The sequence below is a fragment of the Pan troglodytes genome, chromosome 19 (assembly GCF_028858775.2).
Source record: "Pan troglodytes isolate AG18354 chromosome 19, NHGRI_mPanTro3-v2.0_pri, whole genome shotgun sequence".
Classification (NCBI taxonomy): domain Eukaryota; kingdom Metazoa; phylum Chordata; class Mammalia; order Primates; family Hominidae; genus Pan; species Pan troglodytes.
This window is the reverse complement of record NC_072417.2, coordinates 52,371,793-52,385,163: the sequence shown is the minus strand read 5'-3', so window position 1 is coordinate 52,385,163 and position 13,371 is coordinate 52,371,793. Positions and strand designations below refer to the sequence as shown.

Below are 13,371 nucleotides of genomic sequence, written 5' to 3'. Positions count from 1 at the left end.
TACTTTGTTTAAAAACTGAGTTAAATAGGCCTTTAGTGTGAGGTTTTTTGTTTATCTGGCCAGGAGTTAAGCTTTATTTAGTGTTTGCTGTAGCTGTAGGTATCAGAGGCTAAAATTTTCTCTGGTATCCTTGTTTTTGTCTCTCCGGTTGTCTTTGGGTTTCCCTATACACTCCTTCTTAAATTGCATCTGGACCTTGCCTAACTCTGTATTTTCTTCCAAGAGTTTTATAATTCTAATTTTAAAAGTGTAAGATGTAGCTCTTACGCTTATGTCTGTGGTCCAGTTTGACTTAATTCATATGGATGATGTGAAGGGATCCAGCTTTATTCTTTTGGATGGGCTATTCAGTGGTCGCAGCAGCATTGAAGACTATTCTTTCCCTGTTGTGTTGTTTTGCTAGCCTTGTCAAAACTCGGTTGACCATTGATAGGGTTAGGTTTTGTGTCCCCACCCAAATCTCATCTTGAATTGTAATTCCCATAATTTCCATGTGTCAGGGGAGAGACCAGGTGGAGGTAATTGAATCATGGGGGCAGTTTCCCCCATGATGTTCTCATGATAGTGAGTTCTCACGAGATATGATGGTTTTATAAGGGGCTCTTCCCCCCTTTGCTTGGCATTTCTCCTTCCTGCTGCCTTGTCAAGAAAGTGCCTTGCTTCCCCTTTGCCTTCCACTGTAATTGTAAGTTTCCTGAGGCCTCCCCAGCCATTCTTAACTGTGAGTCAATTAAACCTCTTTCCTTTATAAATTTCCCAGTCTCAGGCAGTTATTTATAGCAGTATGAAAATGAACTAATACAACTATAAATATGTTTATTTCTGGACTCTTAACTATTTCACTGATCTATATGTCAATTTATGCTGGTACCATACTGCCTTGATTACTGTAGCTTTGTCTTAAGTTTTGAAATCAGGAAATACGAGTTTTTCTTTTTTGTTCTTTTTCAAGATTGTTTTGGTTATTAGGGGTGCCTTGAGTTTCCATATGAATTTTTGCATCATCTTGTCAGTTTCTGTAGAGAGACTGGCTGGGTTTTTTTTTGTTTGTTTTTTTGTGTTTTTTTGAGACGGAGTCTCGCTCTGTCACCCAGGCTAGAGTGCAGTGGTGTCATCTTGGCTCACTGCAAGCTCTGAGAGACTGGCCGGGTTTTTGGTGGAGATTGCATTATTAGATCACTTTAGTGAATATTGAAATCTGTCTTAGTCCATTTTGTGCTGCTATAACAGAACATCTGAGACTGCGTAATTTATGATGAACAGAAATTTACTTTCTTACCCTTCTGGAGGCTGAAAGTCCAAGATCAAGGCACTTGATCTGGTGACAGTCTTGCTGCATTATCACATAATGGAAGGCAGAAGGGCAGAAGAGGGCTTGTCCTTTGACCTCAAGCCCTTTTATAATGGCATTAATCCATTCATGAGGGCTTTTGGGTCTTGTTTCCTCTTTTCTTAGTCTGGTCTAAGGTTTGTCAATTTTATTTATCTTTTCAATAAACTAGCTTTCATTTCCTTGATCTTTTGTATTGTTTTCTTAGTTTCAATTTCATTTATTTGTTCCCTGATTTTTTATTATTTCTTTTCTTCTAGTAATTTTAGGTTTGGTTTGCTCTTGCTTTTGTAGTTCTTTAAGATGCATTGTTAGATTATTTGAAGATTTCTTCTTTTTTGATGTGTAGGCACTTTTAGCTATAAATTTCCCTCTTAGTACTGCTTTCACTGTAATCCCATAGGTTTAGTATGTTGTGCTTCCATTATTATTTGTTTCAAGAAATTTTTCAATTTCCTTTCTCCATTGACCCACTGGTCATTCAGGAGCATATTGTTTAATTTCCATGTATTTATATAGTTTCCAAAATACCTCTTATTAATTTGTAGTTTTATTTCATGGTAGTCAGAGAAGATGCTTGATATTATTTCTTTTTCTTTTTTTTTTTTTTTTTGTAAACAGGGTGTTGTGGAGTGCAGTGGCACGATCTTGGTGCACTGCAATCTCCACCTCCCAGGTTCAAGCAATTCTTGTGCCTCAGCCTCCCTCGTTGCTGGGATTACAGGTGTGTACCACCATGCCTGGCTAATTTTTATAATTTTTTTTTTCTTTTTAGACAGAGTTTCGCTCTGTTGCCCAGGCTGGAGTACATTAGTGCAATCTTGGCTCACTGCAACCTCCTCCTCCTGGGTTCAAGTGATTCTCCTGCCTCAGCCTCTTGAGTAGCTGGAACCACAGGTGTGTGCCACCATACCCAGCTAATTTTTGTATTTTTAATAGAGACGGGGTTTCACCATGTTGGCCAGGCTGGTCTGGAACTCCTGGCCTCATGTGATTTGCCTGCCTCGGCCTCCCAGAGTCCTGGGATTATAGGCATGAGCCACTGCACCCACCTAATTTTTGTAATTTTAGTAGAGACAGGGTTTTGCCATGTTGGCTAGGCTGGTCTCGAACTCCTGGCCTCAAGTGATCTGCCCGCCTCAGCCTCCCAAAGTGCTGCAGCTATAGGTGTGAGCCGCTACTCCTGGTTGTTGTTGTTGTTTAATGTTTTATGACTTGTTTTGTGACATAACATATGAGAATGATCCATATGCTGAGAGAAATGTATATTCTGCAGCCATTGGGTGAAACGTTCTGTAAATATCAGTTAGGTCCTATAGTGCAGATTAAGTCTGATGTTTCTTTGTTGATTTTCTGTCTGGATGATCTATCCAAGGGTGAAAGTGGAGCATTGAAGTTTCCAGCTATTGTATTGGGGTCTATCTCTGTCTTTAGCTCTAACAATATTTGCTTTATATATCTGTACGCTCGTGTAGGGTGCGTATAGATCTACAGTTGTCATATCCTCTTGCCGAATTGACCCCTTCGCCATTATATAATGACCTTTGTCTCTTTTTATGGTTTTTGTCTTGAAATCTATCTTGTCTGATGTAAGTATAGCTACTCCTGCTCTTTTTTAGTTTCCATTGCGTGGAGTATCTTTTTCCATCCCTTTATTATCAGTCTACGTGTGTCTCTATCGGTGAAGTGTGTTTCTTATAGGCACCAGATAGGTGGGGCTTATTTTTTTAATCCATTCAGCCACTCAGTGTCTTTTAACTCATGGCTGAAGAGTTTAGTTCATTTATATTCAATGTTTGTATTGGTAAGTAAGGACTTAATCCTGCCATTTTGTTATTTGTTTTCTGATCTTCTTTTTCCTTCCTTCCTTCCCTCCCTCTTTCTTGCTTTTAGTGAAGGTGATTTTCTCTGGTGGTATCACTGATTTTCTTGCTTTCTATTTTTTGTGTATCCAGTGTATGTTTTTTTATTTGAGGTTACCATGAGGCTTATAAATACTATCCATTAATTCAATTTAATTTAATTTTTTTATTTTTGAGATGGAGTTTCGCTCTTGTCACCCAGGCTGGAGTGCAAGGGCACGATCTTGGCTCACTGCAACCTCTGCTTCCTGGGTTCAAGCGATTATCCTGCCTCAGCCTCCCAAGTAGCTGGGATTACAGGCACCTGCCACCACACCTGGCAAATTTTTGTATTTTTAGTAGAGACAGAATTTCACCATGTTGGCCAGGATAGTCTCGAACTCCTGTCCTCAGGTGATTCACCTGTCTTGGCCTCCCAAATTACTAGGATTACAGGCTTGAGCCACCACTCCCGGCCCTATGCATTATTTTAAAGTGATGACAACACTGATTGCATAAACAAGCAATAAGAAAACTAAAAATACTCTATCTCCTTGCTTCTTAACTTTTTGTTGTTTCTCTTTATATGTTACTGTACTGTCTATGTCTTGAAAAGTTGTAGTTATTATTTTTGATCGGGTCGTTGTTTAGTCTTTTCTACTTAAGGCCAATAACCCTTAGTTTTTTTTTTTTTTTTTTTTTTTTTGCAGCTATTTTTTAGATTTGTAGGCTTGCTTCATTCTTTTTCATTTTTTTCTTCTGTTTCCTCTGTATTTTCAAATAGCCTATTTTCAAAGCTCACTAATTCTTTCTTCTGCTTGATCAATTCTGCTATTAAGAGACTCCATTGCATTCTTCAGTGTGTCAATTGCATTTTTCACCCCTGGAATTTTTACTTGATTCTTTTAATTATTTCAGTCTGTGTTAGATTTATCTGATAGAATTCTGAATTTCTTCTCTATATTATCTTGAATTTCCTTGAGTTTCCTCAAAACAGCTATTTTGAATTCTCTGTCTGAAAGGTTATGTATCTGTTTCTCCATGATTGGTCCCTGGTGCCTTATTTAGTTCACTTGGTAAGTTCATGTTTTCCTGGCTGGTCTTGATGTAGATTTTTGTCCGTGTCTGGGCATTGACATGTTAGGTATTTATTGTTGTCTTCACAATCTGGGCTTTGCAATCTGTACCTGTCTTTCTTGGGGAGACTTTCCAGGTATTTGACGGGACTTGGGCTCCAAGCCCAATAATGCTGTAGTTCTTGCAGACTCATTGACTCGGATAAGATCCAGAAGAATTTTATGGATTACCAGCTAGAGACTTTTGTTCTCTTCCCTAACTTTTTATCAAAAGGTGAACAACTAATGGCGTGTCTCTCTTTCTATGCTGAGCTACTTGGAGGTGGGGGTGGGGTGATGCAAACACCCCTGTGGCCACCACCACTGGAACTGTCTGGGTTAGACCTGAAGCCAGCACAGCCCTGGGTCTTGCCCAAGGCCCTCTTTAATCATTGCTTGGCTACTACCTATGTTCGCTCAAGCCCCAGGACTTACAATCAGCAGGTGGTGAAACCAGCCAGGTTTGTGTCCTTCCTTTCAGGGCAACAAGTACCCCAGGCACCAGGCATGTCCAGAGATGCTATCTAGGAGTCAGGGGTTGGAATAAAAAACCTTAGAAATCTACCTGGTATTGTATCCTACTGCAGCTAAGCTGCCACTCAAACCGCAAGACAAAGTCCTTCCCAGTCTTTCCTGCCCCTTCCACAGGCAGAGGAACCTATCCCTGTGGCTGTAACCACCACTGGCCCACAAGGAGTTCTGCCAGGCTACCACTGATGTTAACTTAAGGCCCAAGGGCTCTTCAGTCAGCATGTGCTGAGTGCTGCTAGACCTAAGACCCACCCTTCAGGGCAGGTCCAGAAATGTCCAAGAGCCTAGGCCTAGACTTGGGAACCCCAAGAGCCTGCTTGGTGCTCTATCCCACTGTAATCTAGCTGCTACCTGAAGCCAGCATGTCTCAGAGTCTCACCCAAGGCCCAAGCATGCTCCCTGGGTAGTGTTACTGGTTATTCAGGGCCCGAGGACTCTTCAGTCAGCAGGTGATGAATCTTGCCAGGACTGGGTCTTTTTTTTCAAGGCCAGTGAGTTCACTTCTGGCTCAGGGTGTGTTTAGAAATGTCAACAGGAACTAGGGCCTGGGATGGGGGTCTCACGACTCTGCCCGGGGCTCGTCCTACTGTGGCTGAGCCTAGTATCCAAGACATAAGAGAAAGCCCTTTTTACCTTTCTCTCTTGTCCTCAAGCAGAAGGAAGGAGTCACTTTTGTTGCTGTGAGCTGCGCTGCCTGGGTTTGGGAGGAGGAGTGGCACAAACACTCCCTTAGAAGCCCTGTCTGATGTCTCTCTAAGTCATGCCCCAATCCACTGGCTTTAAGCCCAGCACGGCACCAGGATTTGGCTAGGCATTGCAGTCCTTGTGTCCTAGACTGCCTTTCAAGTTCACTTGGACCCAGAGCACTTTAGCTTGTGGTGGTGAGGCTTGCAGAAACTCACATTCTGGCCACTCAGACAGGCACTTTCCCTCTAGCTACAGCTGGTCCAAATGCTCCCTCCGTGGGCGGACACCAGCTGAGTTCAGCATGGTTTTCCTTTGCACTGTGACAGGGCAGCACTGAGTTCAATGTGCAATCCCCAAATTGCTGCACTCTCCCTCCCCCAAGTACACAGATTATTTCCTTGCCACACACAGCTGCTGCCAGGGGAGGGGCGGAGGGTGGTGCTGGTGATTCAAGACTGCCTTTCCTGCCCTCTTCAGTGCCTCTTTCAGTGATATGAAGTTAAAACCAGGTACTGTGATTACTCACCTGATTTTTGGTTCTTATGAAGGTGCTTTATTGTGTGCAAATTTTTGGGAGGTGGGTTGTACAATTGGTGGAGCCTTCTATTTTGCCATCTTACTCTGGTTTGTAATTTTATGTCTTTGAAAAGAAGCTGAGATAAGAAAGCAAGTATGTATTTATAGTTTGTTATATTAACTTTCTTATTTATCATTTCTGGTTATCTTGGTGTGTTTTTGTGGATTTGAGTTACCATCTGGTGTCACTTCCTTACTCTAATACAGTTTTACTCCCATCTGACTCCTTTATGTTCTTATTATCAAATATATTTCTGGCTGGGTGCAGTGGCTCACGCCTGTAATCCCAACACTATGGAAGGCCGAGGCACGAGGATCACTTGAGCTCAGGAGTTCCAGGCTGCAGTGAGCTATGGTCACACCAGTGCCCTTCAGCCTGGGTGACAGGTGGAGACCCTGTCTCTAAAAAAATAAAAACTAAGGCTGGGCGCAGTGGCTCACGCCTGTAATCCCAGCAGTTTGAGAGGCCAAGGCGGGTGGATCACAAGGTCAAGAGATCGAGACCATCCTGGCCAACATGGTGAAACCCTGTCTCTACTAAAAATACAAAAATTAGCTGGGCGTGGTGGCACGCACCTGTAATCCCAGCTACTCGAGAGGCTGAGGCAGGAGAATCAGGAGGCAGAGGTTGCAGTGAGCTGAGATCGTGCCAATACATTCCAGCCTGGAGACAGAGTGAGAGTCCGTCTCCAAAAAAAAAAAAGTAAATAAATGAACATTACATTTCTATATGCTATAGACCTGACAATGCAACTGTATACATGTTTTATACAGTTGCTTTTTAAAATCAGTTAACAGAAGAAATATACAGTTTGTGTTTTATAATTATCTTTACAGATTGGGATTACTATTTGGAGTTAGTTACTTTTGGTCTGAAGAGCTATGCTTTGTATTTCTTGTAAGACAGGTCTGCTGGCAGTAAATTCTCTCAGCTTCTGTTTATTTGGGAATGTCTTTATTTTGATTTCTTTTCTTTTTTTTTTTTTTTTGAGACGGAGCCTCACTCTGTCACCCAGGCTGGAGTGCAATGGCATGATCTCAGCTCACTGCAACCTCTGCCTCCTGGGTTCAAGAGATTCTCCTGACTCAGGCTCTTGAGTAGCTGGGATTACAGGCATGCATCACCATGCTCGGCAAAGTTTTGTATTTTTAGTAGAAACAGGGTTTCACCACGTTGGCCAGGCTGGTCTCGAACTCCTGACCTCAGGTGATCCACCCGCCTTGGCCTCCCAAAGTGCTGGGATTACAGGCATGAGCCACCACACCAACCCTAGTTTAACCTGTTTTTATTCTCAGTTCTTGGCGTTCATTTTTTTAGTACTGTCTCCAACATGTATAACTTACAGTTCATGTATTTTAGAAGTATACAAACATAACTCTGAATGCTAGATTTTGGTGTGAATAAGATTCACACTTGAGATTACTGTAAGTTATTTTAATGAAAATATTGTATTACATTTTCTGATTTTAAGAGCAATAAGTACTTTTTGTAAGAAGAGGAAAAAAAAAAAAAAAAACCACTAGACTCCTGATATAAAAGTCAGTATCCCCCTGCAATCCCATCTCCCGGATATAAACACTATCAGGGTAATATGACCTTCTATAAACTTTTTGTTGTAGCTCCGGCAGGAGCCTGTGGTGGTGTTCTGGCACCTCCTGCAGGTACAGCAGCAAGTTCCAAGGCTGTCCTCTTCACTGTAGGGTCTCCTCCACACAGTGCGGCGGCCCCCACTTGTACCCACATGTTCCTTCGAACAAGAACAACCTCAGGTAAGGAGCATTTGTTATATTACAGTTTTTGGCTAGTATTTGGAATGTAGTGTTTTGACAAATGACTCAGTGTTGTAACTTGGACAAGTCACTTAATTCTCTGGGCTTCAGTTTCTTTACCAGTGAAATGGAGATTACTATTTTCTTTATCTTAATGGGTTATAAGAAGTAAATGAGGCATCATTTGTGGGGGAAAAAACTTTGTGAAGTGCTATATTATATATTAAAATATAAATATATGTTGTATATAATGTTTTACAAAATGACATATAGTATAAATATGACTTCTTCGTGAAGAAGCAAATCATATATGGTTCTTCTCAGCTTATATATTAAAGGGTTACTTTAGTAGATCCAATAAATTATTTGAAAATTATAGGTTTTTTTTTTTTGGTTTTTTTTTTTTTTTAAAGAAACTTGTTTTGGCTAGGTGAGGTGGCTCATGCCTGTAATCCCAGCACTTACTTTGGGAGGCTGAGGCAGGCAGATCACTTGAGGCCAGGAACTCGAGACCAGCCTGGCCAACATGGTGAAACCCTGTCTCTACTAAAAATACAAAAATTTAGCCAGGTGTGGTGGCAGGTACCTGTAATCCCAGATACTCAGGAGGCTGAGGCAGGAGAATCACTTGAACCTGGGAAGTGGAGGTTGCAGTGAGCCGAGATTGCACCATTGCACTCCAGCCTGGGTAACGAGCGAAACTCTGTTTCAGAAAAAAAAGAAAGAAACTTGTTTTATTTATTTTTTTTAATTTTTTGTACTTTTGGTCTCAGTCTTTGCACTTAATCCTGTATACAGTTAGAAGGCTAATAGATTTATCATTTATAATCTGTAAATAGGTTAATACCAAAAATTAAGAAAGTATTTAGATTGGACTTGAAATCAATAATTTGATGTCTTATCTGTTGTATCATGAGTCAAGTTATCTTACTCTAAATAAGTTGCTGATCAAGAGACCAGGTTAATAAGCAAAGGATAGAAATAGATAAGAGAAAATAGATCTAAAATTATGTTTTTAAGACGATTAAAAACCTTGAATAATAAGAAAATACCATTTTAAGAAAGTAACATTTTATATCTGTTAACTATACCTATATCTTAAAAAGTACAATGCCCAAGACTGGGCATGGTGGTTCATGCCTGTAATGCCAGCACTTTGGGAGGCCGAGGCAGGAGGATCACTTGAGGTCAGGAGTTTGAGACCAACCTGGGCAACATGGTGAAACCCCATCTCTACAAAAAAAAAAACCAGAAATTAGCCAGACATGGTGGCATACGCCTATAGTCCCAGCTACTTGTGAGGCTGAGGTGAAAGAATTACCTGAGCCCAGAAAATCAAGGCTGCAGTGAGCTGTGATCACGCCACTGCAATTCAGCCTGGGCAACAGCAAGACCCTGACTCAAAAAAAAAAAAAAAAAAAAGTATCATGTCCAGTGTTATTGAGGTTTAGTAGGATCTATGTGCTTACTCAGGGCTGCGTTAGAGAGTACTATAACAGTTCTTAGGAAGAACTGTAAAAATATTTATTGATCTATGCTAATTCCATTCCTTCTTATACCACTTCAGAGTATTTATCACAAAGAAATTATTCAAAAGAAGTAACAACTGTCTGCATTTCATTACAGTGCTATTTGTAATATGAATAAAATCAGAAATAGTATAAATGACTCCAGATAAACATTATATAATATATATAAATTTAATGAATCAGTGCATCCATTGAGTTTTATAATTATGAGGCCCTGTGGAGCAGCAAGGAGAAATGAATATGATCTAAATTTGTTTAAAACAGAGTATAAAAAAACTAGCTCTGATGATGTCTAATATAAAATATATAGACAAGGAATAACAATGAACATGGGTAAGTAAAAACTATTAATATCCTCAAATAGTACATAGGGGGTCAGTGAGTTTCTTTTAACGAAACTTTCCTTTATCACCTCAGCAGGTTTGTTCAGTAAATAAGAGTAGGAGTGGGTGTGAAAGCCCTAACTTTGGACACTGCCATGTATCCTCTGTTTCCTTGTAGTGGGGCCCAGCAACTCCGGGGGCTCTCTTTGTGCCATGAGTGGCCGCGTGTGCGTGGGGTCCCCGCCTGGCCCAGGCTTCGGCTCTTCCCCTCCAGGAGCAGAGGCAGCTCCCAGCCTGAGATACGTGCCTTACGGTGCTTCACCCCCCAGCCTAGAGGGGCTCATCACCTTTGAAGCCCCTGAACTGCCGGAGGAGACGCTGATGGAGGTAGAAAAGAGACTATAGTGGTGTGAATGTAATGTTGATTTGATATGAGAACATTCTAGTGATGACAAGAACAAAATACATTAAATAGTTAGGAAGTTATGTTCTCTTTAACGTGCCTTTTCTGTTTGAAAAGTATTGCTGATGTCTTTTTAAATTAACGTTGACAGTGACACTCATCCATAATAAGCTTTGGTTTATAGGAAGAAACACATAGATTCTGTGTTTTTCTTTCTTTTTTTTTTTGAGACAGAGTCTTGCTCTGTCACCCAGGCTGGAGTGCAGTGGCGCAATCTCGGCTCACTCCAACCTCCGCCTCCTGGGTTCAAGCAATTCTCCTGCCTCAGCACCCCCGAGTAGCTGGGATTACAGGCACACGCCACCATGCCCGGCTAATTTTTGTATTTTTAGTAGAGACGGGGTTTCACCATGTTGGCCAGGCTGGTCTCGAACTCCTGACCTTGTGATCTGCCCACCTCTGCCTCCCAAAGTGCTAGGATTACAGGCATGAGCATTCTAGTACATTCTATTGCATGTTCCAGTGTATTGAAACATACAGTGCAATATGCTGTCACAGAGCAGAGAGACTTTTAGAAGTCAATTGGCTTATTCTCCTGTCACTAGGAAAATGATTCTCATCTTTATTTAAGCATAAAAGAGTGGGAAACTTTTAGGCTTATTTGAGATTTCAGAATGCATTTATAACTAAAAACAAATCTCAAAACAACAATCTAGAATACCCATTTATTTATTTATTTGTTTGTTTGTTTATTTATTTGAGACAGAGTCTCGCTCTGTCACCCAGGTTGGAATGCAGTTGTGCGATCTCAGCTCACTCTAACCTCCACCTCCTGGGTTCAAGCCACTCTCCTGCCTCAGCTTCCTGAGGAGCTGGGACTACAGGCACATGCCACCACGCCCAGCTAATTTTTGTACTTTTAGTAGAGACGGGATTTCGCCATGTTGGCCAGGCTGGTCTCAAACTCCTGACCTCAGGTGATCCACCCGCCTCGACCTCCCAAAGTGCTTGGATTACAGGCATGAGCCACCATGCCCGGCCTAGAATGCCCATTTTTAAATGACAGCCCTCTGAATGCTGTTATGTCTACCCACACTCCCCTCTTTAACTAACTGAAAAGATCACAGAAAGTTAGAGCTTTGGTATTAGTAATCACTGTTAACTGAAAAACGACCAGAAATTAAATAAAGCAACTCTGAAATTATAAGAAGTCAGCAGAATTCAATACAGTATCAAGAAGTGTGATTTAGCACCTATAGTATCCTTATAATCTTGGTGTCTACCTTGTCACGTTTTTGTCTCATGTATATTGATTTAATCGTTCAGCTTTCTTTTCTTTTTCTGGTAAAAGCACAGCGACCCATCCTGAGTTTACTTATGTGGGTACTCTGATACACATACACAAACACATGCATATACCTATATTTGGTTTCATTTGTGTTCATTTTCTTACCAGCTTTCTGAAATTTAAAAATTTCAATCTCCTTTTGTCATTCTGATACTCATAAGTATAGAAAACATGATCAGTGGCCATGGTTTATGTACAGAAATGAGTATGTACGTATTTTTAATCTGAAATTTTCTAAGACAAATTGACTTTGCTGCAGCGGGAACACACAGACACCTTACGCCATCTGAATGTGATGCTGATGTTCACTGAGTGTGTGCTGGACCTGACAGCCATGAGGGGAGGAAACCCTGAGCTGTGCACATCTGCTGTGTCCTTGTACCAGATCCAGGAGAGTGTGGTGGTGGACCAGATCAGTCAGCTGAGCAAAGACTGGGGGTGGGTGCCCCCTTGTCATTCATTTCCAGACTTTTCATGCTTTGTCTAAACTTGTGTCTAAGTTGTAGGTATTGTCATCCACTGAAGATCATATCTCATTATTAAAAGCTAGGAGTCTCAATTATTTCTTTGTACTACATTTCACTATATGAGCCAAGACCTGGAGATTATGCAGCCTCAGTGTTGCCTTTCCTTGTAAATTATACTGTTGAAGATCTTTTGTGTAAATAGATTGTATTGATTTTTATCTGAGTGTATCCGTTATTTTCACAGTACACACATCTTTAACTATGCCTTGTCCCTCGAGAGTTTACTTGTGCATTAAGAAATTAAGGAGGGCTGGTCGCAGTAGCTTATGCCTATATGTAATTCCAGCACTTTGGGAGGATGGGGCAGAAGGATTGCTTGAGCCCATGGGTTCGAGACCAGCCTGGGCAATATGATGAATCCCTGTCTCTACAAAAAATACAAAAATTAGCCGGGCATGGTGGTGCGTCCCTGTGGTCCCAACTATTAATATTCGGGAGGCTGAGGTGGGAGGATCCCTTGAGCCCAGGAAGTAGAGGCTGCAGTAAGCCAAGATCAAGCCACTATACTTCGGCCTGGGGGACAGAGCAAGACTCTGTCAAAAAAAAAAGAAAAGAAAGAAGAAAAGAAATCAAAGAGGATGCTATTCCTTTATAGAAAGGCAATTTTAATGGTGACCTGTTGTGTAGAGTGCCACATCTTACATTAGTTCACAAGATAACCCTCTGCTACTGTCTTTTGGGTGCAGGCGGGTGGAGCAGCTGGTGTTGTACATGAAAGCAGCACAGCTGCTTGCGGCTTCTCTGCATCTTGCCAAAGCCCAGATCAAGTCCGGGAAACTGAGCCCATCCACAGCTGTGAAACAAGGTATGGGAGAAGGCAGCGTGTGACTCCAGGGGTCGGTCGTTAAGTTGCTCTTTCCCATCACACTGTGAGAGCGTCTGATGAGTACTCACTGTTGTTTTTATTTTTCAATATTCTTAAAGGGAAAAGATGCTGGGTTCTTAGCTTTTTGCAGTTCAATTGATAGAAGTCTGAAGTGCATTATTCTCAATCTTTTCATATTGAAAGAGAGAACATGAAAAAATCCTATTTCTGGTCCTTTTTTTGAATGATCACATAGTGACACCTTCCCTATATATCAGCAGGAAAGATACATATAACTGTGTCTTTATTTCTGGAGGAAAATTAAAATTAGTTCCCATCTCAATTTTTTTTCAGTTGTCAAGAATCTGAACGAACGATATAAATTCTGCATCACCATGTGCAAGAAACTTACAGAAAAGCTGAATCGATTCTTCTCTGACAAACAGAGGTTTATTGATGAAATCAACAGTGTGACTGCAGAGAAACTCATCTATAATTGTGCTGTAGAAATGGTAACCCTTTCTAAGGTTTAATATTGTATAGTACTACTTATCTTTAAGTGTCTTTTTAATTGAATATCTATATG

General features: G+C 41.1%; 1 protein-coding gene across 6 annotated transcripts in view; it reads left to right on the top strand.

Annotated features, from left to right (window-relative positions):
• The window catches only part of ULK2 (unc-51 like autophagy activating kinase 2), a 98,839-nt gene that overhangs the window by 75,924 nt on the left and 9,544 nt on the right, over positions 1–13,371 (top strand). For 2 of the 6 annotated variants that reach the window (XM_054670398.2, XM_009432584.5), the window contains exons 21-25: positions 7,782–7,850; positions 9,881–10,089; positions 11,713–11,891; positions 12,667–12,785; positions 13,140–13,297. In XM_054670398.2, the coding sequence (XP_054526373.1) occupies positions 7,782–7,850; positions 9,881–10,089; positions 11,713–11,891; positions 12,667–12,785; positions 13,140–13,297 (734 nt within the window). Of the gene's footprint in view, positions 1–7,700; positions 7,851–9,880; positions 10,090–11,712; positions 11,892–12,666; positions 12,786–13,139; positions 13,298–13,371 lie in introns of all 6 variants that reach the window. The other 4 variants (XM_009432583.5, XM_511339.8, XR_010153254.1 and 1 more) reach the window with 2 other exon arrangements.